This window comes from Xenopus laevis, chromosome 2L, assembly GCF_017654675.1.
Source record: "Xenopus laevis strain J_2021 chromosome 2L, Xenopus_laevis_v10.1, whole genome shotgun sequence".
Taxonomy (NCBI): domain Eukaryota; kingdom Metazoa; phylum Chordata; class Amphibia; order Anura; family Pipidae; genus Xenopus; species Xenopus laevis.
Genome location: NC_054373.1, coordinates 6,221,157 through 6,247,694, shown reverse-complemented (window position 1 = coordinate 6,247,694; position 26,538 = coordinate 6,221,157). Strand labels below are relative to the sequence as shown.

The 26,538-nt window shown below is 43.9% G+C and overlaps 1 protein-coding gene across 2 annotated transcripts; it reads right to left on the bottom strand.

Annotated features, from left to right (window-relative positions):
• Positions 1-206: 206 nt before the first annotated feature.
• On the bottom strand, positions 207-22,426 carry tmem39a.L (transmembrane protein 39A L homeolog). Of its 2 annotated transcripts, XM_041580980.1 has the most exons (10): positions 21,978-22,426; positions 20,925-20,958; positions 11,516-11,709; positions 10,595-10,817; positions 9,938-10,021; positions 7,779-7,933; positions 6,261-6,609; positions 5,862-6,049; positions 4,632-4,752; positions 207-958 (listed from the first exon to the last, which is right to left on the bottom strand). In XM_041580980.1, the coding sequence occupies exons 1-10, from the start codon at positions 22,013-22,015 to the stop codon at positions 725-727; spliced, it is 1,620 nt and encodes a 539-aa protein (XP_041436914.1). In that variant the 5' UTR covers positions 22,016-22,426; the 3' UTR covers positions 207-724.
• Between the last annotated feature and the right edge of the window lie 4,112 nt (positions 22,427-26,538).

Below are 26,538 nucleotides of genomic sequence, written 5' to 3'. Positions count from 1 at the left end.
TATTTTGCACAGCCTATTTATTTACCCAGTTTTTATTTTTTTACTGAACTGTTCCTTTAAGGGTTCACAAAGTAACCCCACCCCCTTCATTAGGCCTAACTGTCCATTGGTTGGTGTGAGTCTTTGTTTACCTTCCTCCGTACAAGTTATTTATTCTATGAGACCAAAACTAGCAGTTAATAAAATAAAAGGCCAGAGCGCCGTTGTATTTGTGAAGCCTTCAGCTTTATTCAAGTTTGTCTGGCGGCTGCAGAATTGGCAAAGTGATAACTGGAGTCGTCATACTTCATGCTGCTTACTCGGCCTCGGCTGGGAGTCCGCTCCATGCAACTACCCCTTCAAGAGCTCATGTTGGCACTTCCTGTTGAAGGAGATTAACTGCCAGTACCATCAAGTGCCTCGTTTCCTACAGCGGGGCAAACGGCACAAGATTTGCCCAAAACGGGCGATTTTTGTCAGAATACTTTGCGGCTTCTCCTTCCGCATTCGGCCTCCAGGGGGAGCTCTCCGAGCGACGATTCCCTGCAGCCCCAGGCCACACCCTTCCCAACTGGTGAACACAACAAAAATCGTATACAAAATATAAAATATCTTAAATATTTATAAACATAGCGAGAAAAATATAGAATTGTACCAAAATATTTTTTTTTCAGGGTTTTTTTTTGTATTTTTTTTTCTTCTTTTTCCTATCAAATCTCCTGCGTTCAGCGAATGCCCCACCGTCTCAGTGAGGTTTCAGTCCGTAGCTGCTGAGGGGGTAAGAGTAGGCCCGACCCAATACTATCCTGTCCCGGAGGAGCTTGAATAGGACGTAGTAGTTGCAGAAGAGAATGAGCGCAATGGAAAGCGTGTGGTTCCACTTCTCTGCCCGCAGCAACGAGTAGAGCTGGTAAAGCACCAGGCTGCCCTCGATAACCAGCAGCAGGTTCAGGAGTCGTAACGGCCGGTGAAAGAGGAACTGCAGGCGAAAGAAAGAAAATGTCAACTCTTACTGTAAGTGCATAGCTGGTTCTGACTTCTGAAACAATGTAGCAGCTGTTTAGAGGATAAGTAAACCACTGAAATAAGTGAATGTAAAATTGATGAGGGGGCTATTCTAAGCACTTTTGCCATTTACATTCATTATTTTTTTTTTTTTATTCCAAGATATTAAGGGATACATGTACTGTTAATATGAATGAATTGTGTTACAACAGCGCCACCTGCTGGTCAGTTTCCCACCAGTCTGACCAGCAAGTAGTCAAGGAAGTTGTCAGGAGAAAGAAAGAGGCTGATGTTCTTCTGCTTAGGAAAGATTTGAGAAAGGTTTCTAATTGTTTTCCTAAGCAGAAGAACATCAGCCTCTTTCTTTCTCCTGACAACTTCCTTGACTACTTGCTGGTCAGACTGGTGGGAAACTGACCAGCAGGTGGCGCTGTTGTAACAAAATTCATTCATATTAACAGTACATGTCTCCCTTAATATCTTGGAATTATAAATAAATAATGAATGTACATTGCAAAAGTGCTTAGAATAGTCCCCTCATTAATTTTACTTTCACTTATTTAACCCTTTCCCTGCCAGCCGTTTTGTCCTAGATGCGAACATCTACTGCCAAGCAGTTTTTAGATATTTTGCACTCTTTCACTTTAAGGGCCTTTCCTGGGGTGGTCTTTTAGTTAACCCAGGAAAACAATATATTGTTTTTTTCAGGACAACCTGAACTTTCACAATATGCAAGAATTTTGGTGTAATTCTACTTCTCTAAAAAAATATTGGATTCTAAGTGTCAAAAAAAATGAAAAAATCATGTTGCACGAAGAACAATCACATATATCAGAAACATCATTCATTTTATGTACGAGAACACAGCCGATTTAGAAAGGTCTATGTCTCCTGAACGCGACAATACCAAATATATATAGTTTTATGGAGATTTCTCACTTGTATAGCTCAAAATCTACAAGCAGTACACAACCAAATTTCCAAAGCAACACTCCCCAAACGGCATACTTTTGATTTCAAGGCCAAACATTCCGCTAACAGTAGGTTTACCCTAGAAAACGACCCATTACTAGAAAGAACAGATTCTGGTGAATCAAAAATGGGTAGAAATATCTTTGTACTCCAAACCACCAAGTTGCAATTGTTTCCTAAAGTTATAATGTTTTATAGAAATTGGTGAATTTTTTGAAAAATGACCTCAAAGCTTCCACTCTACAGCAACATATCTCCCACACATCATTAGGTATCAATGTAAAACACCCCAAATATAAAATTCTGGGTCCACTGAACAGTTTGATGCCCAATATGAATAGATGTACCCAAGCACGTGGCATAGGAGGCCCCAAAAGGAAGACCCCCCGTTTGTTCTGTCATTTCAGATACTGCAAAATCAACACATTTACATCGTTTTGGGGGGCGGCAAAGGTAGAAAAAAGTACGTTCACCCCAGAAAACCATATATTTTCGGAAAGTACACATTCCCCTGAATCCAAATTGGGTATGCATGTCTTTCTACACCAAAGTACCAAGCGGCAAATCATTCCTAAATTTGGTGATTTTGGCGACATTTCCAAAAATCACCTAAAAATTTCTACCCTGCAGCATCGTATTACCCACATACTTTTAGGTATCAAGAGAAATCACCCCAAATATGAAAGCCTAGGGTCCTCTGAACAGTTTGATGCCCAATATGTATAGGTGTACCCAAGCACGTGGCATATAGGACCCCCAAAAGGAAGACCCCCATATGGTCTGTCATTTTAGGTACTGCAAAATCAACACATAAACATAGTTTTGGGGGGGAGCAAAGGTAGAAAAATGCACATTCACCCCAGAAAACCATATATTTTCAGAAAGTACACATTCCCGCGAATCCAAATTGGGTATGCATGTCTTTCTACTCCAAAGTACCAAGTCGCAAGCCTTTCCTAAATTTGGCGATAAAAGCAACAGTTTTTACATTTTTGAAATTGCCTAAAAATATTGCAATTGGCCGCATTTATTTCACCCAATTTTTGCATACAATTGTAAAACACCATAAATATTGATGCCAAGGGTCTACTGAACAGTTTGATGCCCAATATGCATTGATATACCAAGGTAGCTGGCATATGCGGACCCCAAATGAAAATAGTGCATATGATTTACTCCGCTGCCGATTCGCCTTCTGTGAACATAGACCATTGACTTCATATTATGTGCCTCAAGACCCTCCTAACAGCAAAAACCCCCGAAAACCATATGTTTTTGGAAAGTACACATTCTGACGAATCCACCAAAGATAAAGACGTCTTTCTACACCAAACTACCAAACTGCAAAGCTTTTCTAAACGTAGAGGTTTTTACAACATTTCTGAAAATTGCCTAAAATTGTTGCAGTTTGCCGCATTTATCACACACAATGTTTTACGTATAAAGAGAAATCACCCTAAATATGGACGTCAGAGGTCTACTGAATAGTTTGATGCCCAATATGCAAAGATTTACCAAAGTATGTGGCGTGTACGGACCCCAAATGAAAAACATGCATATGAATTTTCACGCTGGCCAACTAAGCTGCAGAAAAGAGAGCCCCAACTGTGCGTTATGTGTCGTATGACCCACAAAATGTAAAAAGACCCCTAGAAAACTATATATTTTTGGAAAGCATATATTCTGGCGAATCAAACTAAGTAAAATAAATCTTTCTATACCAAAGCACCAAACAGCAAAACAATACTAAAGATTCAAAAGGAACAATAATGCAGGGATAAAATTGCAATAAAACCACAAAAATAGCGTAAATCAATGAAATAACAAAATAATTGATCCGACAGCGTAATTAGTGGCCGAAATCGATTATCCAATAGTCACGCTGTCAAAATAACATGTTTTTAGGCAAAACAAACAGTACAATGAATAAGTAAAAAAAAAAAAAAAAACCTGTTTGTGAGTTTTTGTGTATACATATTTGTGCACTAATAAAAGTTGTCTAAGTGTGCAAATACATGTAATTAAGTGTAAATAAGTGTACAAAATTGACCAAGTGTGCTAAAATAAAAAAATAAAAAATACAAATTTTTACTAAAATGTTTGTGTAAGTGTATAAATGTACTGTAGGTATGTGTAAATGCAGGTAAGTGGGTAAAAAAACGTGCACTTACCGTTTTTGTAGCAGGAGGATCGCTGGAACAGATAGAGGCAGCCAGAACAGCGTGTCTGCAGAGTTACTGCGCAGCAGGAAGTGTGTGGGCGGCTGTTCGGGAAGGAAGAGGTGAGTATGACGCAGCAGCGCTTTTTCCAGCGCATTTGCGTCTTTGAAGTCGGATCTGCGACAATCGTGTCGCAGATCCGACTCGACAGCCCCCCAGCCTTGTTGCCCAGGGGGCTGTCAACCCTTCTGACACTCTGCGGAGGCGGCAAAAGCCGCCGATGCAGAGTGTAGGGCTCAGCTGCAGGAGAACGTACATGGTACGTTCTTGGCAGCCTGAGCCCTGAACCGCCAGCACGTACGCCGTACGTGCTTGGCGGTTAAAGGGTTAAATGGTTTACTTATCCTTTAACAGACCTGAAGGAAAACGGACTTCAGCAACACATTGTGTGTGTTTGTGCTACACAGGGACAAGGCAGGTCTTTTTGAATCAAAGTGATAAGAGACTCCTACTTACATAAAATCTTGCGTGAGAGACTTCTGAAGGCACCGCTACATTATACGAGCCCACAGCTTTGTATAAACTCCTGCTGTGTCGTACCAGAACTCCCTGCGGCCATACTGTATTCTCCGACCAGCTACGGAAAGAAAGACAGACAATTATAGAACTTTGTGCAGCATAGGTATTCCCCTGTACTAAGCACAATTCAGCAGGAACAGTCCCTAAGTTTGCTCATAGTCTGTACAGAGAGATCCCATAAAACTATGGCAGCATAGGTATTCCCTGTACTAAGCACAATTCAGCAGGAACAACCCCTAAGTTTGTTCATAGTCTGTACAGAGAGATCCCATAAAACTATGGCAGCATAGGTATTCCCCTGTACTAAGCACAATTCAGCAGGAACAGTCCCTAAGTTTGCTCATAGTCTGTACAGAGAGATCCCATAAAACTAAGGCAGCATAGGTATCCCCTGTACTAAGCACAATTCAGCAGGAACAGTCCCCTAAGTTTGTTCATAGTCTGTACAGAGAGATCCCATAAAACTAAGGCAGCATAGGTATTCCCTGTACTAAGCACAATTCAGCAGGAACAGTCCCCTAAGTTTGTTCATAGTCTGTACAGAGAGATCCCATAAAACTATGGCAGCATAGGTATTCCCTGTACTAAGCACAATTCAGCAGGAACAGCCCCCTAAGTTTGTTCATAGTCTGTACAGAGAGATCCCATAAAACTATGGCAGCATAGGTATTCCCCTGTACTAAGCACAATTCAGCAGGAACAGTCCCCTAAGTTTGCTCATAGTCTGTACAGGGAGATCCCATAAAACTATGGCAGCATAGGTATTCCCTGTACTAAGCACAATTCAGCAGGAACAGCCCCCTAAGTTTGTTCATAGTCTGTACAGAGAGATCCCATAAAACTATGGCAGCATAGGTATTCCCTGTACTAAGCACAATTCAGCAGGAACAGCCCCCTAAGTTTGTTCATAGTCTGTACAGAGAGATCCCATAAAACTATGGCAGTATAGGTATTCCCTGTACTAAGCACAATTCAGCAGGAACAGTCCTCTAAGTTTGCTCATAGTCTGTACAAAGAGATCCCATAAAACTATGGCAGCATAGGTATTCCCTGTACTAAGCACAATTCAGCAGGAACAGCCCCTAAGTTTGCTCATAGTCTGTACAGAGAGATCCCATAAAACTATGGCATCGTGGGTACAAAACAGAAGCTTAGAGTTGTAGTTACACATGTTGGGGTGCGTTGCTGTAAGATCCATGCTCCAACTTCTGCCACTTGCCCAGGTGGGAGGCGGATCTATGTAACAAGTCGCAATACTTTGGGGGGAGGAGCTGGGTGCTCAGCATGACGAAGGCATTGATCCAGACCATGATGAGGTGCTCACACGACCAGCGCATGTCGTAATACTGGGTGCTCTGTGAAAGAACAGAAGTCAGTTAAAGGGGTGCACACAGAAAAAACTACTGGGGCTCTCCTACAATAGGCCAGATGGAGACCACTGCTCATAGAGGAAAGGAGATTTCGCTATCAGCAGATGAAGGGGATGTATATGTAAGGGCAGGCATGAGAGGTGGGCTTCATAATAATGACTGGTTATAGTTTCCCCAGTGTGGGGGTGGGACGCACCTTTACAAAGCACAGAGGAAGGAAGGCCACATAGTAGGCACTGAACAGGGAGTTGAAGAGAACTTCCTTGATCCTGCGGTTGAAGTCGGACTTCAGACACTCCACTTCGTTGCGTATGAGGTCGGGGGACAGGGGGCAGCTGTGAGACGGGATAGACGGGGGGCTGTTGAACTGCTCCCTCAGGGATTCCCGCAGGAGTGAGAGGAAATCTTTGGGTCGGACGAGACCCCCCACGCCGTTAGCACCTTCATGGACTAGAGAGTCGGGCACCAGGTAGCCACAGTCTGTAGGGAGCGGCTGGGAGCGGTTGTCTTGGTGAAAGCAGCAAAGGGGAACATAAACGCCAAACCTAAGGGGAAAAGGAAAGTCATGAGTTCACTCTGCCATTCAGACAAGAAGCCTGGTTGCTAGGGTCAGGGCTCCAGGTCCCATTATTTAAGGCCTCGTTGCTAGGGTGAGGGCTCCAGGTCCCATTATTTAAGGCCTGGTTGCTAGGGTCAGGGCTCCAGGTCCCATTATTTAAGGCCTGGTTGCTACGGTCATGGCTCCAGTTCCCATTATTTAAGGCCTCGTTGCTAAGGTCACAGCTCCAGATCCCACTATTTAAGGCCTGACTGACTAAGGAGCGATTAGGAAGTCAAGTTGCTGCTTCCACAGGGGAAAGTGAATAGAAACCAAGATTTTGAATGACCGTTTCTCATGGTCTGTGCAGAGGGAGAGTCCCCTTTGTCTCTATACTGTGCAATGAAAGGAATAGAAGGGGCGGAGCTGGGATGCAGCAGGAGCACCCTCTAGTGGCCATAGAAAATACAGCAGCACCTAATGATTCTCTCGCAAGCAAAGTGCCCGTGTCAGGGTGATACAGGGGGTGATAAAGGGGTTAATTCAGTCAGGGGCCCCAAGAGATGGAATATGGGATTTGTGGGCAGGGCTTGGGTCCAGGTCCGGACTGAGCATTAAAATAGGTCCTGGCATTTCAGGTACACAGAGGCCCAAACAGCCCCCAGCAGCCCACTAAGTACTGACTTTCTATGGCACCTTATAGCAGCCCCTCTGGCATTTGCCAGATCCCACAGATTGCCAGTCCGGGCCTGCTTGGGTCAATAATGGGGCATTATGGTGTAATTTGGCGGAGCCTCAGAGACGGACTGTGCAGGTACAGGGAGGGCATTTTTCTACACTGGGTCCAATTGTAGTTTTTAGCCGGGCCCATTGCTCCTGGAGTCTGGGTGACCAGTGGGATAAAATACATTTATTATAAATTCTGAACACCAGGTCTGGACTAGAAGTCAAAATAGACACTGGCATTCCAATTAGCCCAAACAGCCCCCACCAACCCACTAAATACAGAATTTGGCATTTGCCAGAACCCACAGGTTGCCTGCTGAACACCAACTGTATAGCTGCTCACAATTGTATAGTTATAATAATAACATACAAGTCAATATAAAGGGGAATTTCCCCTTTAACCCCCCCCATCCCGCCCCACTATTGCTTGACTGCAGAGGGGGGACTCACGGGTAGCCCAAGAAGAGGAGGTTGAGCACCGAGTGATTGCGGAACAGGTTGACCGTAGTCCAGCAGAAGATCCATCCGCACAGCGTGAGCAGCACCAGGCGGCCAATGATCAGAGCCGAGTATTTGACCACGGACGACGTTCCCACCTGTGAGGCCTGAGAGACGATAAAATGTAAGTGACTTACCCACCAGCAACTACACAGAGCAGCATCTGCGCCATGAACAATATATATATATTAGTATCATGTATCATACTTAGGGATGCACCGAATCCACTATTTTGGATTCGGCCGAACCCCTGAATCCTTCGTGAAAGATTCGGCCGAATACCGAACTAAATCCGAATCCTAATTTGCATATGCAAATTAGGGGTGGGAAGGTGAAAACAATTTTTACTTTCTTGTTTTGTGACAAAAAGTCCTCCCCACCCCTAATTTGCTTATGCAAATTAGGATTCCGATTCAGTTCGGCCGGGCAGAAGGATTCAGCCGAATCCTGCTGAAAAAGGCCGAATCCTGAACCGTATCCTGGTTTCGGTGCATCCCTAATCATAATAAACATATGAAACCAACATCACGTGGGAATGAAGCCAGAACATCTCCCATTGGTGCTACACGGACACCTGCAGCCAATGAAATGCTCTTACTCTACCCTTGAGCCTCAGATTCCCACCCCTCATCATTATATAGAGAATAAAGTCTCCCCTATTGTAAAATATAAGGATATTATAAGTCATCGAGGAGTTCCAGGACCATGAAACGCACAAGGCAAAGGCCGAGTGTTATTATTCAGGTCATGGAACTCCGAGGTAACTTCTAATATCCTTATATTTTGCAACAAGGGGAACTTTATTTATTATAATACACAAGTTTTAGTGAGTCATGTGACAGAAATGACATCACTACTCACCGTTTATAACTGATGACATCACTAGCCACCATTTATAAGGATATAATTTACAGGATATTCATGGCTTTTGTGTATTATATATATATATATATATATATATAGGCTCAGGGATGTGGGTTAAAGTTAATTGCAATTTGGGGGTTACAGCGCCACCTTGAGGTCACTCTTTATTTATTGCCACTGAGGTTATTACATAGTCCTGTGCAAAGGGGAGCTGCAGCCTCAGTATAGAGGCCTGTAATATGGAAAATCCAGAGGAATCACATGATTTGTATCCAGCTGAATAAGATGCATTAGATCTATACAATAAATTGGGTCTATAGCAGCACATACCAGGTCTATAAGCAATTTGTATGTAATGCAATAACAATTTATATCCAAGGCAAGTCTGTATCCAATGAATGAAGCCAAGTCTGGTAGTTCAGGCTGTACCATGTTTATATGTAGCAGAGGGGTGGATCTCTGTCCAATAAATGAGGCTGGAGCAGATCTGGATCCGAAAGGTTAGACTATAGTAGGTCCAGATACAATCGATAAGTCTGACTCTAGGTCCAATGCAGGAGGCTGCAAAGATCTGAATCCAATATACAGGACTGTAGCAAATCTGGAATTAGCTGGTCTGTATCCAACGAATGAGTGGCTTCACTTACTGCTTTGTATCCAATCAGGATTAGGAAGTGTCACATCCTCCAATCAGTCTTTCCTGCTTTTGACCCTAAGCTGCTGCCCCTTGGCCAGTTAGTAGGGCAATAATGCTAATGCGGGTTTGTATTGAATTCATATTAAAGGGGTTGTTCACCTTTAAATTAACTGTTAGTATGATGTAGAGAGTGATATTCTAAGACAATTTGCAATTGGTTTTCATTTTTTATTATATGTGGTTTTTGAGTTATTTAGTTTTTTATTCAGCAGCTGTCCAGTTTGTAATTTCAGCAATCTGGTTGCTAGGGTCCAGATTTCCCTAGCAACCATGTACTTATTTGAATAAGAGACTGGAATATAAATAGGAGAGGCCTGAATAGAAATACGAGTAATAAAAAGTAATAATAACAATAAATGTGTAGCTTTACAGAACATTTGTTTTTTAGATAGGGTCGGTGACCCCTATTTGAAAAAGAAGGCTAAAAAAGAAAAAATGAAGGCCAATTGAAAAGTTGCTTAGAATTAGCCATTCTATAAGATACTAAAAGTTTACTTAAAGACGAACCACCCCTTTAACAAGAGTATGTGTCAGACAAAAAGCCACTTACTTGTGATATAAGGGCCCAGACCAGGCGCCGGGCTAGCATGACTGTGATAAAGGCTGCCAGATGGTAATCGATCAGATGGAAATTCTGCAAGAGAGACAACACTTCATATAAATGTACTTTAATGTGCAACAGAAATATTACAGGTCCTGCAGTATTCAATGTGGAAGTCTTGCCAGACACCGTGGGCCCAGCATTACCAGCAACCCTAGTGGACTGGAGCTTAACTTCCCCTTTTTTAGGCCTTAAAGTGGTGGTTCACTTTTAAGTTAACGTTTAGTGTGTTATAGAATGGCTAATTCTAAGCAACTTTTCAATTGGTCTTCATTTTTTCTTTGTGTACTATTTGCCTTCATCCTCTGACTCTTTCAAACTTTCAAATGAGGGTCGCTGACCCCATCTTAAAGACAAATGCTCTGTAAGGCTACAAATTGTTATTGTTACTCTTTCTTCCTCATCTTTCTATTCAGACCTCTCCTATTCATATTCCGGTCTCTTATTCAAAATCAGTGCATGGTTGCTAGGGGAATTTGGACCCTAGCAACCAGACGGCTGAAATTACAAACCTTTCTATATCATACTAACAGTTAATTTAAAGCTGAACAACCTCTTTAATACATTTTGCGTGCTAAAACTTGCAGTGAAAAGCGCTTTGCTCACCAGAGAGGTGCAAGAGCCGGGGTGATTATAGGGGTACCACCACACTGTCTTGTAGATGTTGATGTACTGGGTGAACAGGGCGACCAGCAGGTAGATGAAGAAGAGGAACTCGAATACTAGGCCTCCGTCCACCGGCAGCTCAGGGATGTGGCAGTGACGCACGGGTTCGGGGGTAATCAAGGCGGTGATGGGAGGAGCCGAAAGGCCAATGGCGCTACCGTTCCTAAAAGAGGGAGGAGCAGGCAACGTTACTTGGCTCATTTCCAAGACACACCCAAACTGCCAGCACTATATATATATATATATATAATCATCTGCTGGAGATTGTATTTACCTAATTTGCTGTAAAGGAAACTCCTAGCACAGTTCCCTTATTAAAGGATAAGTAAACCTTTTTAAATAAGTGAATGTAAAATTAATGAGGGGGCTATTCTAAGCATTTTTGTCATTTACATTCATTATTTTTTTTTGTTTTTATTCCAAGATATTAAGGGATACATGTGCTGTTAATATGAATGAATTTTGTTACAACAGCGCCACCTGCTGGTCATTTTCCCACCAGTCTGACCAGCAAGTAGTCAAGGAAGTTGTCAGGAGAAAGAAAGAGGCTGATGTTCTTCTGCTTAGGAATAAAATTAGAAACCTTTCTCACATCTTTCCTAAGCAGAAGAACATCAGCCTCTTTCTTTCTCCTGACAACTTCCTTGACTACTTGCTGGTCAGACTGGTGGGAAACTGACCAGCAGGTGGCGCTGTTGTAACAATATTCATTCATATTAACAGCACATGTATCCCTTAATATCTTGGAATAAAAACAAAATAACTAATGAATGTACATTGCAAAAGTGCTTGGAATAGCCCCCTCATCAATTTTAAAGGTTTACTTATCCTTTAAGGTGCCCGACTTATACTCTCAATTACCTGTTCCTCAGCCCTGTGCCATTGCCACACGTCCCACCAACCAAGGTTTGCAAAGAGGGTAACGCGGAACGGCTCAGTTGCTGCCGGCTTGGACCCCTCCTTCCACCGGGCATGACAAGGGGCCAGTCCACGTCCAGCACCACCAGGGGGCTCCACTCTGAGGCCTTGAACACAACCTGCGCTCCTTGCCAGCTCTGATGGGAGAAAAAGATCAGTGATCAGCAGTTCTGCAGGAGCAACGCGTTTCGCACAAGCAACGTCCCACCCACTCATTCACTGCTGATCACTTTCATATGGACTGTGAGTCGACACATTGTTAGTCTCATACAGACACTAATTAGCCATTAAGCTAATGAGGTGATACAATGTCCTACAATTAAATGCAAAATAGACACAATCAAATATCTATGGAAATGCGACTTCCACAGTCACAACAGAACAAAAACACACAGATACTCACACTGACCAGGCAATTATATGATATTTATATATAATACACAAAAGCCATGAATATCTTGTAAATTATATCCTTATAAACGGTGAGTTCTGATGTCATCAGTTATAAACGGTGAGTTCTGATGTCATTTCTGTCACATGACTCACTGAAATTTGTGTATTATAATAAATAAAGTTCCCCCAGTTGTAAAATATGAGGATATTAGAAGTCACCTCAGAGTTCCATGACCTGTATAAAAACACTCAGCCTTCGGCCTCGTACTTTTATATGGTCATGAAACTCCTCGGTGACTTATAATATCCTTATATTTTACAAGAGGGGGGACTTTATTCACTATATAAAGTTTGCTCCATCCACCTGCAGCTGAGGATGCTGGGACATGGAGTACGGTGTAGCACTCTAGAAACTGTATGTCGGGGATGTTGGGAGTTGTAGTACAACATCATCCGCTGCCACATATGGCCACGCTGGTGTTAAAGGGCCGCTGGCAGCCATGTTTGGCAAGTGACTGGGAAGTGAGTTATTTCCCTGGAGGTGGAGGAACCTCTCGTCTCTGTTACTCACGTCCCATTAAGTTTGTTTTACTTTCCATTACACAGAAGAGCAGTTCTGTCGCCTCCGAGCCTGAAACCTTGGCCGGGGACCAAACCGCTCTGTTTTCTCTCCTCAAGTGAAGCCAAATTCTCCATTTACTGACTCCCGAGATACAGGAATACAAGTGACCCTCTCAGAGGGTGCTGGGAGTTGTACCGCAATAACCGCAAGTTGGGCAACACATGTAACTATATCATCAACAGCTTCCTAATGTCCAATCATTGTGCCCAGAACCAGCTGAACCGCTCAGTCTCCTGGGGGCATAGCAACAGAATCTCAGCTGCCATAAAGCAGGACAGAACTGTTGCTTACAATGTGGATCAGATAGGATCTGTGCAGCCACTGGGACAGAATTTTCTGTTATACAGATAGCTAGAATCTCAGCTGCCATAAAGCAGGACAGGACTGCTGCTTACAATGTGGATCAGATAGGATCTGTGCAGCCACTGGGACAGAATTTTCTGTTATACAGATAGCTAGAATCTCAGCTGCCATAAAGCAGGACAGGACTGCTGCTTACAATGGGGATCAGATAGGATCTGTGCAGCCACTGGGACAGAATGTTCTGTTATACAGATAGCTAGAATCTCAGCTGCCATAAAGCAGGACAGGACTGCTGCTTACAATGGGGATCAGATAGGATCTGTGCAGCCACTGGGACAGAATGTTCTGTTATACAGATAGCTAGAATCTCAGCTGCCATAAAGCAGGACAGGACTGCTGCTTACAATGGGGATCAGATAGGATCTGTGCAGTCACTGGGACAGAATGTTCTGTTATACAGATAGCTAGAATCTCAGCTGCCATAAAGCAGGACAGGACTGCTGCTTACAATGGGGATCAGATAGGATCTGTGCAGCCACTGGGACAGAATGTTCTGTTATACAGATAGCTAGAATCTCAGCTGCCATAAAGCAGGACAGGACTGCTGCAGGCAGATATCAACTACAATTGTAATCTAATTATGAATAGTACATACGTGTGGTTTTACTTTTCGGTGGATTACAGGCCCCTTTAAGTGAACGTGTACCCCAATAAAGAGAAGCACATGATTTTTAATAATAGTAAAAATAATAAAGCAGTGACTAATCCGGCAGATGACAAATAAACAGGAAGCCATTCGGTATAAACTTCAGTCCCCAAACAGAAATCCCCAGATAAGAATAAAAACTCCCACATTAACCACTAGAAACACAGCCCCCCCCCCCACACCCCATGAGCAGGTTCAGTTGCACTTTAGCAAACCCAGAAAGGTCAGTGGTTATTCTGAGTCTCCTTTATCTGCAGACTGGGGCCCTGAAGCTGCCATACTGATCTAACTGCCATGCTGGTCTAACTGCCAAGCTGGTCTAACTGCCATGCTGGTCTAACTGCCATGCTGGTCTAACTGCCATGCTGGTCTAACTGCCATGCTGGTCTAACTGCCAAGCTGGTCAAACTGCCAAGCTGGTCTAACTGCCATGCTGGTCTAACTGCCATGCTGGTCTAACTGCCATGCTGGTCTAACTGCCATGCTGGTCTAACTGCCATGCTGGTCTAACTGCCATGCTGGTCTAACTGCCATGCTGGTCTAACTGCCATGCTGGTCTAACTGCCATGCTGGTCTAACTGCCATGCTGGTCTAACTGCCATGCTGGTCTAACTGCCAAGCTGGTCTAACTGCCAAGCTGGTCTAACTGCCAAGCTGGTCTAACTGCCATGCTGGTCTAACTGCCATGCTGGTCCAACTGCCATGCTGGTCCAACTGCCATGCTGGTCCAACTGCCATGCTGGTCCAACTGCCATGCTGGTCCAACTGCCATGCTGGTCCAACTGCCATGCTGGTCCAACTGCCATGCTGGTCCAACTGCCAATCTGGTCCAACTGCCAAACTGGTCCAACTGCCATAGTGGTTTAACTGCAAGCCACAGCCTCTAATTACACCCCAGGACTAGCAGAGTTTTATTACATAAACTGAGGGCCATAACTTCCTTCCTCTGTATTAATGGTGCACCCTCTTTCTGTGCAATCAGCAGCCCTTTAAAGGAGAAGGAAACCCCCTGGGCGCAAAACCCCTCCCCCCTCCCCTGTATTGCCCCCCTCCCTCCTGGCCTACCTGTCCCCCTGGGCAAATGCCCCTAACTTGTTACTCGCCCCTCAGGTCCAGTCCACGGAGTTCACAGTCGCCATCTTCTCCCACGCGCGTCTTCTTCCTGCTTTGACCGGCGTCTTCTGGCGCATGCGCAGTAGGAACAGTTACCGGTACGGATCTACTGCGCATGTGCCGAATGTCGCAAAGTTTTCCCTTCGTGACATTCGGCGCATGCGCAGTAGATCCGTACCGGTAACTGTTCCTACTGCGCATGAGCCAGAAGACGCCGGTCAAAGCAGGAAGAAGACGCGCGTGGGAGAAGATGGCGACTGTGAACTCCGTGGACAGGACCTGAGGGGCGAGTAACAAGTTAGGGGCATTTGCCCAGGGGGACAGGTAGGCCAGGGGGGAGGAGGGCAACACAGGGGAGGGGTTTTGCGCCCAGGGGGTTTCCTTCTCCTTTAAGTACTTAAGCCCCAAAACACAACACTAATCCCCCCATGACCATCGGGCCGGAGATACTGGTTGGCAGGGGGACTGACCCACACAAGGTGATTTCCAGAAGAGACCTGAAACCTTTGCTCCTTTAACTTAAAGGAATAGTTCAGTGTGAAAATAAAAACTGGGTAAATAGATAGGCTGTGCAAAATAAATAATGTTTCTAATATAGTTAGTTAGGCAAAAATGTAATGTATAAAGGCTGGAGTGAACAGATGTCTAATAAAACAGCCAGAATCCAACTTCCTGCTTTTCAGCTCTCTAACTCTGAGTTAGTCAGTGACTATAAGGGGGGCCACATGGGACATTTCTGTTCAGTGAGTTTGTAATTGATCCTCAGCATTCAGCTCAGATTCAAAAGCAACAGATATGATCCATGTGGCCCCCCCTCAAGTCTCTGATTGGTTCCTGCCTGGTAACCAGGGCGACCAGTCAGTGTAAACCAAGAGAGCTGAAAAGTAGTGCTCTGACTAACTTGTTATACATCAAATCACTCCAGCCTTTATACATTACATTTTTGGCTAACTAACTATATTAAAAACATTTTTTATTTTGCACAGCCTATCTATTTACCCAGTTTTTATTTTTACACTGAACAATTCCTTTAAAATGTACTTCCTGCTGCAACAACCCAGTCCTGCAGCGAGACCTGCGACAGCACAAGCAATAGGTTGCACCATGGGAAATAGTTAGTGTGAGTGAGCACAGGTCAGGGATTCCCCCAGGTCTATTGGTCTGACTCCTGTATAAAGCAATGGCATGATTGGGGCATTATTATAGGCAGCTCCCAGAGGTGCACTGGGGTTGGCAGGATGGTTGGCGGCAGGAACAGGAAGTGAGCGGAGCAAGGGTGCAGTGGTTTGTCTGTCTGGCATGAGATTAGGAGTCAATATGGTGTAATGGACCCTATAAATAACAGGACGAGGCTTGTGTAGCCTGAACTGCTGAGGCTTCGGGAGGGAAAATGTAACTTCAGACTGCATTAAAGGGAAACTGTCCCAAAGACTCTGCAGAACCTGAAAACTGCTCCTTAAAGGGGTGGGTCACCTCTGAATGAACTTTCAGTATAATGTAGAGAGTGATATTCTGAGAAAATTTGCAATTGGTTTTCATTTTCTATTATTTGTGGTTTTTGAGTTATTTAGCTTTTTATTCAGCAGCTCTCCAGTTTGTAATTTAAGCCATCTGGTTGCTAGGGCCCAAATTCCCCTAGCAACCATGCACTGATTTGAATAAGAGACTGGAATATGAATAGGAGAGGCCTGAATAGAAAGGAGAGTAATAAAAAGTAACAATAACAATACATTTGTAGCCTTACAGAGCATTTGTTTTTCAGATAGGGTCAGTGACCCCCATTTTAAAGAGTCAGAAGAAGACAACAAATAATTTAAAAATGATAAAAAAAAAAAATAATGAAGAAAAATGGGAAAGTTGCTTAGACTTAGCCATTGTATAACATACTTAGTTCACTTAAAGGTGAACCAGTCCTTTAAAGGAACAGTCTACTCTGGATATAGAGTATATATATATATATATATATATATATATATATATATATATATATATATATATATATATATATATATATATATATATATATATATATATATATATATATATATATATATATATATATATATATATATATATATATATATATTGGGCAACAAACACGGCAGCCCCCAACCCCCCTGCATTACAGGGCCACATTCGGGTGCAGCTGGGGCCCTATTCTTACAAAATGACTTATTTTTACTGTAGTCACGGGCAATCATGAATGCGTCTAACTGGCCCAGCACCCAGAAGCCTTTGCCCCACACCCCATTCTTTTCTACTGGGACCTGAAACTGCAGGTGCCCCATTGGCAGCTCTCGGCAGATTCACCTGTGACGTCACTCGGCAGCTTCACCTGTGACGTCACTCAGAAGCTTCACCTGTGACGTCACTCAGCAGATTTACCTGTGACTTCACTCAGCAGCTTCACCTGTGACGTCACTCAGCAGATTTACCTGTGACTTCACTCGGCAGATTTACCTGTGACGTCACTCGGCAGATTCACCTGTGACGTCACTCGGCAGCTTCACCTGTGACGTCACTCAGCAGCTTCACCTGTGACGTCACTCAGCAGCTTCACCTGTGACGTCACTCAGCAGCTTCACCTGTGACGTCACTCAGCAGCTTCACCTGTGACGTCACTCAGCAGCTTCACCTGTGACGTCACTCGGCAGATTTACCTGTGACTTCACTCGGCAGATTCACCTGTGATGTCACTCGGCAGATTCACCTGTGATGTCACTCGGCAGATTCACCTGTGACGTCACTCGGCAGCTTCACCTGTGACGTCACTCAGCAGCTTCACCTGTGACGTCACTCAGCAGCTTCACCTGTGACGTCACTCAGCAGATTTACCTGTGACTTCACTCGGCAGATTCACCTGTGATGTCACTCGGCAGATTCACCTGTGATGTCACTCGGCAGATTCACCTGTGACGTCACTCGGCAGATTCACCTGTGACGTCACTCAGCAGCTTTACGTGTAACATCACTCAGCAGATTTACCTGTAAAGCCATGCACCGTCCAAGCCATTGCACGTCAATAAAAGGCAAATAGTTCCCCTTTAAACAAAGATATCTTACTACAAATAGCATGACACCATACTGACAATTGTGCTTGACTGTTGCTAAATATTCTCACTTCCTCTCCGGCCTCTGCTTTGCCTACTGGGCGGCTTCCTGGGGCGCAAACCACATTTACTGGGTGAGATGCCATTAAAGGGGTGGGTCAGCTTTAAGATAACTTTTAGTATGTTATAGAATGGCTAATTCTAAGAAACTTTTCAATTGGTCTTTATTTATTATTTTTTTAATAGTTTTTGAATTATTTGCCTTCTTCTTCTTTTCAGCTTTCAAATGTGGGTCACTGACCCCATCCAAAAAAACAAATGCTCTGTAAGGCTACACATTTATTGTTATTGCTACTTTTTACTCCTCCTCTTTCTATTCAGGCCTCTCCTATTCATATTCCAGTCTCTTATTCATATCAATGCATGGTTACTAGGGTAATTTGGACCCTAGCAACCAGATAATGGAAATTACAAACTGGAGAGCTGCTGAATAAAAAGCTAAATAACTCAAAAACCACAAAAATTAAAAAATGAAAACCAATTGCAAATTGTCTCAGAATACCCCTCTCTACATCATACTAACAGTTAAATTAAAGGTTAAGTGTGATTTGCCCCTGCAAGTGCGACTCATGAACAACAAGCAAACTATTCCTGCACAATTATCTTCCTCTCAAACCTGCTGGGAGTAAAGTTGGTGAAATCAGCTCTTCCCCACCCAACACTACAATCCCCACAATTCCTTGCAGTCTTCTTTAACGATGGAACATGCAAAGCATTGTGGGAATTCTGAGTCTGGCTACTGCTGTATTGTATCACTGGTACATGTAGTCAGGACCAGCAGTGCAGAGAACAAGGGACTGACACTTCTTTCAATAGCAATTACATAATGTACAATTACTCTACACTGGACTAACCATGATAGAGGGGCCCCATTTATATACACAGTGTGTCCCTAGGGCCCCAGCTACACTCCCCCGGCTGAACTACTACAAACACCACTTGTTACCTCCAGGGACCTCCCGAATATAACAAAACCTTCAGGTGCGGCTCCCACAAAACAAACTCTGCCCGTTAAACACACACAGGCTTGAATAGAATGTTATCATGCTCATGTGTGTATATTAGCAAGCTCCGGTGTTGTTCAACTACAACTAACAAGCAACATGATGTTATACAGTAAGCACCGACCCCACGCAGCAGCAGCAGCCACCTTGTTTATCCCATTAGTAGGGATGCACCGAATCCAGGAATCCTTCTGCCCGGCCCAACCGAATCTGAATCCTAATTTGCATATGCAAATTAGGTGCGGAGAGGAAATCGCATGACTTTTTGTCATAAAACAAGGAAGTAATAAATGTTTTCCCCTTCCCACCCCTAATTTGCATATGCAAATTAGGATTCGGTTTGGTATTCGGCTGAATCTTTCGTAAAGGATTCGGGGGTTTGGCCGAATCCAAAATAGTGGATTCGGTGCATCCCTACCCATTAGTAACCCCGACACTAGTAATGCTGCAAAGTAATTCTCTGCTTTTCTGCCACATAACAAACACTTTCCTCAATGTCCCGAGCATTTCCATTGTTCATGTGTCATTGTGAGTTGTGCGGGAGCTGCCTCGCTGCAACACAACCTCTTCCAACAAACACTGACTCACACTTTCTTCTGCCCTCAGGAAAACCCCAGAGCCAAAACCCTCGACTCACAGCCGTGTCCCCAAACTCGCTCCCCTGTCAGCACAGGGGTTCCTCTCTGTAGTAAAGCACAGGCTTCATTCAATTTGGAGAGATATAAAGGAAAACTTGTGCCCTAACGAGCAACTCTGTGTAGCCTGAGCTTAGTCCCTATAGGGAGATGCCGCACAACTTGGCAGCTTCCCCTTTAAATAAGAACTCACTATTATTATCATCATTTGTATGTTTTACATTTCATAGACGTTTTGAAAGGCATAAATATCTTTTCCTGAGACGTCCCTATTCCACATGCGACATTCCTCAACTAAAAGCCTTAAACACAAACAAAGCCCCCTTTTTGCCTTAAAGGGAAAGTTAGACCTTCCGAAAATAAAATTTAAACATATACAGTGCTACGCAATATGTTGGCGCTATATAAATACATGTTAATAATAATAATATCTATAAAATAAGGACAGGACTCAGGGGTAGGTATGAGCCACAATCACATTACTCAGGACAAGAACTAGGGGTAGGTAAGAGCCACAGACACATTACTCAGGACAGTAACTAGGGGTAGGTAGGAGCCACAGACACATTACTCAGGACAGTAACTAGGGGTAGGTAGGAGCCACAGACTCTTTACTTAGGACAGTAACTAGGGGTAGGTAGGAGCCACAAGCACATTACTTAGGATAGTAACTAGGGGTAGGTAGGAGCCACAAGCATATTACTCAGGACAGTAACTAGGGGTAGGCAGGAGCCACAGATGCTTTACTTAGGACAGTAACTAGGGGTAGGTAGGAGCCATAGACTCATTACTTAGGACAGTAACTAGGGGTAGGTAGGAGCCACAAGCACATTACTTAGGATAGTAACTAGGGGTAGGTAGGAGCCACAAGCACATTACTCAGGACAATAACTAGGGGTAGGTAGGAGCCACAGACTCATTACTCAGGACAGTAACTAGGGGTAGGTAGGAGCCACAGACACATTACTCAGGACAGTAACTAGGGGTATGTAGACTGTGGGTTTCAGCTTCTGAGGGTTAATCTCTATAGCAAAAGTACCAGTGAGTTGTGGCTGCAGCAGTCAGTAAGGGATGTACAATGGGGAGGCAATGCAGCAGCTACTATGGGCCATAAGTATTGTGTATGAATGGCTACTCTTTTAGTAGCTGCAACAGAGTATCCCGGGTACAGTCACTGCAGATGCCCAGTCAGACTCCATTTCCCATACACTTCCAGACAGACACCAGTCTGAGTTGCCTGCTGCTTCCTGGAAACTGCCTGTGTGACTGGCTCCATAGGGAACTACACGCCACATTTTTGGCAACATTAACAGGCTGTGGGAAAATCTGTCTCAGCTGACATTACATCTGCCCAACTATAGGTGTCCCTTCCACGTCTGCTCAGCACGAGACGCTGCATCTGGACAGAGATGAATAATAAATGGGACATAAATTGCAACTGACGTGATTGACACCCAATGACTTACATTATACACCAGCCAAACACCACTCAGTGTCTCCCTGTAATAAAGGCAACATTAAAACATTAATTCAGACCAATTAACCAATGTCATTATATGAGGTGCTGGGGGCACATGGGAGATCCAGTAATGAATTGGGGGTACTCACACATGATCCAGTAATGAATTGGGGGTACTCACGGTGACCTATAGAATTGGGGGTACTCACGGTGACCTATAGAATTGGGGGTACTCACACTTGATCCAGTAATGAATCTTGGGTACTCACACATGATCCAGTAATGAATTGGGGGTACTCACACATGATCCAGTAATGAATTGGGGGTACTCACACATGATCCAGTAATGAATTGGGGGTACTCACACATGATCCAGTAATGAATTGGGGGTACTCAGTGACCTATAGAATTGGGGGTACTCACACATGATCCAGTAATGAATTTGGGGTACTCACACATGATCCAGTAATGAATTGGGGGTACTCACACATGATCCAGTAATGAATTGGGGGTACTCACACATGATCCAGTAATGAATTGGGGGTACTCACAGTGACCTGTAGAATTGGGGGTACTCACACATGATCCAGTAATGAATTGGGGGTACTCACGGTGACCTATAGAATTGGGGGTACTCACACTTGATCCAGTAATGAATTGGGGGTACTCACACATGATCCAGTAATGAATTGGGGGTACTCACACATGATCCAGTAATGAATTGGGGGTACTCAGTGACCTATAGAATTGGGGGTACTCACACATGATCCAGTAATGAATTTGGGGTACTCACACATGATCCAGTAATGAATTGGGGGTACTCACACATGATCCAGTAATGAATTGGGGGTACTCACAGTGACCTGTAGAATTGGGGGTACTCACACATGATCCAGTAATGAATCTGGGGTACTCACACATGATCCAGCGCAGTAATTAATTGGGGGTAATCACACATTATCCAGTGACCTATAGAATTGGGGGTACTCATACATGATCCAGCGCAGTAATGAATTGGGGGTACTCACACATGATCCAATAATGAATTGGGGGTACTCACACATGAAATGGCAGAGGGGGGTGCAGCTGTACAGGCATCAGATGTTCCTTCCCACAGTCTCTAAGGCAGGATCTCAGGGGGGCAGAGAGCAGCAGAGTTTAGGGGGTGCAGGGCTGGAGCAGGGGGTGCAGGAGAGGGTTAAAGGGGCGGGGTTAGTTGAGGAGAAGTAGAAGAAGTAATGCTGCAGAGGGTCAGCTCAGTGCAGGGAAAGTTCTCTGCTGGTGCATATTGAGCCCGTGCAGCTGCAGCTCTGGTGAGGGAGGGAACAGGCGCCCCAGACTCTCCGAGTAGGATCCTCCGACTTCTCCGAGTGGTTCGGGTCCAGCTCCTCAGCAGCAGCCTGCGGCCTCCCCGCTACTCCATCCACTGCCTCCCTCTTCCTCCTCTCGCTCTCCGCAGCTGCCCAGGAGAGACGTGGCAGAGCGAGCTGATTACGTCATCACAGAGCGACCGGAAGCGCATGCGTAGCAAGTGGATCTTGCCAAACCTTAGACGTGGGGATGTCTGTCTGCTGCCATCTTGGTTGAGGCAAATCTGTTTCTTTCCACAAATAATCTAATTGGTCGTTACATTTCGGTAGTTTTTACCTTTCCGTTCGTTTGTATTCCGGCCTTTACAGATAAATGATTAAAGTGATAATAATACGGTAATAGTCCTCCTCACTAATTGCTCTGATTACTGATCACACAACAAGGAAGTGGGGCAGAGTTGCTCTTCTCTACCAGGCACATAACATTTAAATAACAACTTTCAGGTACAAAAAAAGAAATGAGTTTTAAAAAAAAACTACACGGATTGTTTTATGAATTTATCTTCAGAGAGTACAATTCCCCTTTAAAGGGGTGGTTCGCCTTTAAGTTAACTTTTAGTATGTTATAGAATGGCTCATTCTAAGCAACTTTCAAATTGGTCTTCATTTTTTCTTTTTAATTATTTTTGAATTATTTGCCTTCTTCTGCTGACTCTTTCCAACTTTCAAATGGCGGTCACTGACCCCATCTAAAAATACAAATGCTCTGTAAGGCTACACATTAAGGGGTAAAAAAAACAAATTTTTTTTAGTGGAAAGAAAAAAAAATATTTTTTTCAAGATTTATTATACCCCGAGGATGGAAAAAGTCAAAATCTGAAAATCCGGCATGTCAGACCTGCCGAAGTTGTATATATATCAATGGGAGAGGTCCCTGTCCTATTTGGAAGTTTCTGTAGTCTGCGCTGGAATTAGTACAAAAATCGGACTATTTTGGACTTATCGGGAAAAATTCCAAAAACATTGATCGATTCGGGAAAAAAATCCCCAAAAAATTATTTTCGCTCAAGTTTTTCGTGTTTGTCCCCCTCCGATAAAATTATGTTTTTTTTAATAATAAATAAGATTCATCTTTCTTTTCAGGCCTCTCCTATTCATATTCCAGTCTCTTATTCAAATCCGTGCATGGTTGCTAGGGGAATTTGGTCCATAGCAACCAGACTGCATATAATACAAACTGGAGAGCTGCTGAATAAAAAGCTAAATAACTCAAAAAACACAAATAATAAATAAGGAAAACCAATTGCAAATTTTCTCAGAATATCCCTCTCTACATCATACTAAAAGTTAATTTAAAGATGAATAATCCCTTTCATCACTATGTTAATAAGGTTTCTCCCTGCCCAGCACTTTGCTATTATTATATTTCGGTATAACAGTGGATAGAAATCCAGTGCTATTCCTCTAGTTGCCAGACAGAAACCCATGTATTTTATTTACATATCTATGTTATTTGCCCATAGCTCTACCCACCACTTCCTGTCACAGTTTAATATAGAGATTAGAAAGGGGTGGTTCATCCTCTTTGGCCTCCATCTTCTGACCCAGGTGGATGTGTGTGGGGAGACTGGTGCCCAGTAAAAACATCTGCTCTAGACTTGGGCCACCCTCCTAGAGAATAAAATAAGGAATAAGGACTCCCAGGTTACAGGACTCCCTGTGTCAGGAGAACATTCTAGGAAGGTAAGATAGTTATAAGCTTTAAAGAGCAGCCTTGTGCTCCACCCAAGGATTGTAGCTGGAGGTTGCGCTCACTTAGACAATAATGGCCTTAATTGAAGGGACTGCAGTACTGAACCCACTTTAGGGGATCCAGACCTTTGGTTAAAGGAGAACCAAACCCTTGCTAATAAAACCCCTACCCTACATAGACACCCCCTCCCTGCTCCCCCCCAGCCTAGGTGGTACCTTTGGTAAATGCCCCTACAGTTGCTACAAGACTACCCTGAGAACATTAGGACAACAGTAACCAAGCAATGCTGTCTCCACAGTGGTGTAACCTTTGCTCTGTCTATGACTGATCACATACAGACGACCTCATACAGTGGGAGCCCATTGACTATTTACACTGTGGTTTGTTTTTGTATGGAACTACCTCCGGGTCCTAATTGTGTTTCTACACAATCTCCCCTCCTCCTCCAACTACTGAGGGCACATCTGGCTGGAAAGGAACTGTTAAGGTGGCCATTCACGGGCAGATAAAGCTGCCGATATTGGTTGTTTGGACCGATTTGACAGCTTATCTGCCCGTGTATGGGGGCTTCCGACGGGTCTTCCCGATCGATATCTGGCCACGCTATCGATCGGGAAGGTTTGATTTTTAACCGACCAACCCGTCGGAGCCCCTTGGCGCAACATAATTAGATCGTTCGGCCATACGTTGGAATTACCCCCGATATAGCCATGCCGTTAGTGGCATATCGGGGAAAGATCCGCTCGTTTGGCGATGTCGCCAAACGAGCGGATCTTTGAGTCTATGGCCACCTTTAGGTGATTTCCAAGTTATAATATGAAGAAAAAAATATCACAGACAGGAAATGTTCCTCAAGTAAGGAGGCATCCCGAACATATGTTACTGTTACCTTGTCTTTCCCATTAAGAGAACTGCTATGCCTCAGATAGTACTATTTTCTTTAATGCAGCATAGGTATTCTCTTGTACTGAGCACAATTCAGCAGGAACAGTCCCCTAAGTTTGCTCATAGTCTGTACAGAGAGATCCCATAAAACTATGGCAGCATAGGTATTCCCTGTACTAAGCACAATTCAGCAGGAACAGCCTTGAAGTTTGCTCAAAGCCTGTACAGAGAGATAAACCTATGGCAGTATAGGATAATAAATGGGGGGGGGGCATGTACATCAAAAGTCAATGAACTTACTTTAGTAAGTTTCACATGAAATAAACCCCAGATAAAAAAAAAGAAGATATAAAAACAAGGCAGAAGTTTCCTTTCCACTGGTCGCCACTAGATGGAGTGCATCGCCTCTTTCTTTGCCTCATTGGGACAGGGATAAGGCAGTTATTTCTTTGCCACCCACTGTCAGATAAGTAAATTGAAAAAAAAAAATTGAATAATGTGCAAATTCTCAACTTAAAATGGCAAGAACACATTTAAATATTGCTGCTATTGCCGGTACTTTAAGGTACAAACACCTTATTACTTTCTACCTCTCTCTGTCTCTCTCTGATCACCTTCTATCGTCATCAATGTACCTCCACCAGTAACAACAGTGCCTGGCATAGTAGATTTTCCTCAAACCAACTCATGAAAGAGTTGACATAGGCTGGGGCAGGGCCGCCATCAGGGGGCACAGGGGGTACATTTGTACCGGGCTTAAAGTGTGCTGCACTTTTCGAATTAGCTGGGCCCCTTGACATCACCGAACTGCTGAGGTCCGGAAGATCCACAGTCCTGAAGAGACAAATTCCCAATGAGCTGAAGTCCTAAATAGCCGAAGTCCCAAAAAGCCAAAGATCTGAAGTGCAGAAGACCAGAAGCTGCGAATGGAGCCGAAGCCACGGAAATACCCGAAGTGCCGAAGTGCAGAAGACACAAAAATACCCAAAGAAAATTTTGTTGTTCGGGGACCTGTGATTTTTGATGGCGGTCCTGGGCTGGGCCAACATTTCATCCCAAGGTTGTCCTCCACAATTGCAAGGCACATCTGTCCCGAAAATTTAAGTAGTATGTATGTAAAATTAATCTGAGCCTCTGCACAAAATTTAATTCTCACCATACTGACCACTGTTCTGTAACAAATTAGGGATGCCCCGAATACAGGATTTGGTTCGGGATTTGGACTGGATTCAGCATTTTCAGCAGGATTCGGCCTAATCCTCATGTCTGGCTGAACCAAATCTGAATCCTAATTTGCATATGCAAATAATGGCCAGGAAGGTAAATCATGTAACTTTTTGTCGCAAAAGAAGGAAGTAAAAAATGTTTATCCTACTTTTCTCTTCCCGTCCCTAATTTGCATATGCAAATTAGGATTCTGATTCGGTTTGGTATTCGGACAAATCCGAATCTTGAAGGATTCAGGGCAGGCACGTTTCAGGGGCTGCTGCCGCCTGAGGCAGCAGCCCCAATGCCGCCCCTCCTCCTGCTCCGCTCTTCTAACTACCAGCGTCGGAGCGGGTGGAGGAGGGGCAAATTAGTGCAGTGAGCGCTATTGCGCTCGCTGCGCTAGAAGAGCCGAATTTCCATTTTAAAAGACGGAAATTCGGCTCTTAAAGTTACCAGAGGCGGCT

Excerpts from the sequence above, each read along its gene's own strand:
- tmem39a.L (XM_041580980.1), bottom strand. The coding sequence starts at position 22,015 with ATGCCTGTACAGCTGCACCCCCCTCTGCCATTTCATGT. Across the intron at positions 6,610-7,778 it reads CTCCTCTTCTTGGGCTACCC|GTTTGGCGTTTATGTTCCCC; the intron begins GTGAGTCCCCCC and ends TTTTCCCCTTAG. Across the intron at positions 4,753-5,861 it reads AGCAACGCACCCCAACATGT|CTGGTCGGAGAATACAGTAT; the intron begins GTAACTACAACT and ends TTCTTTCCGTAG.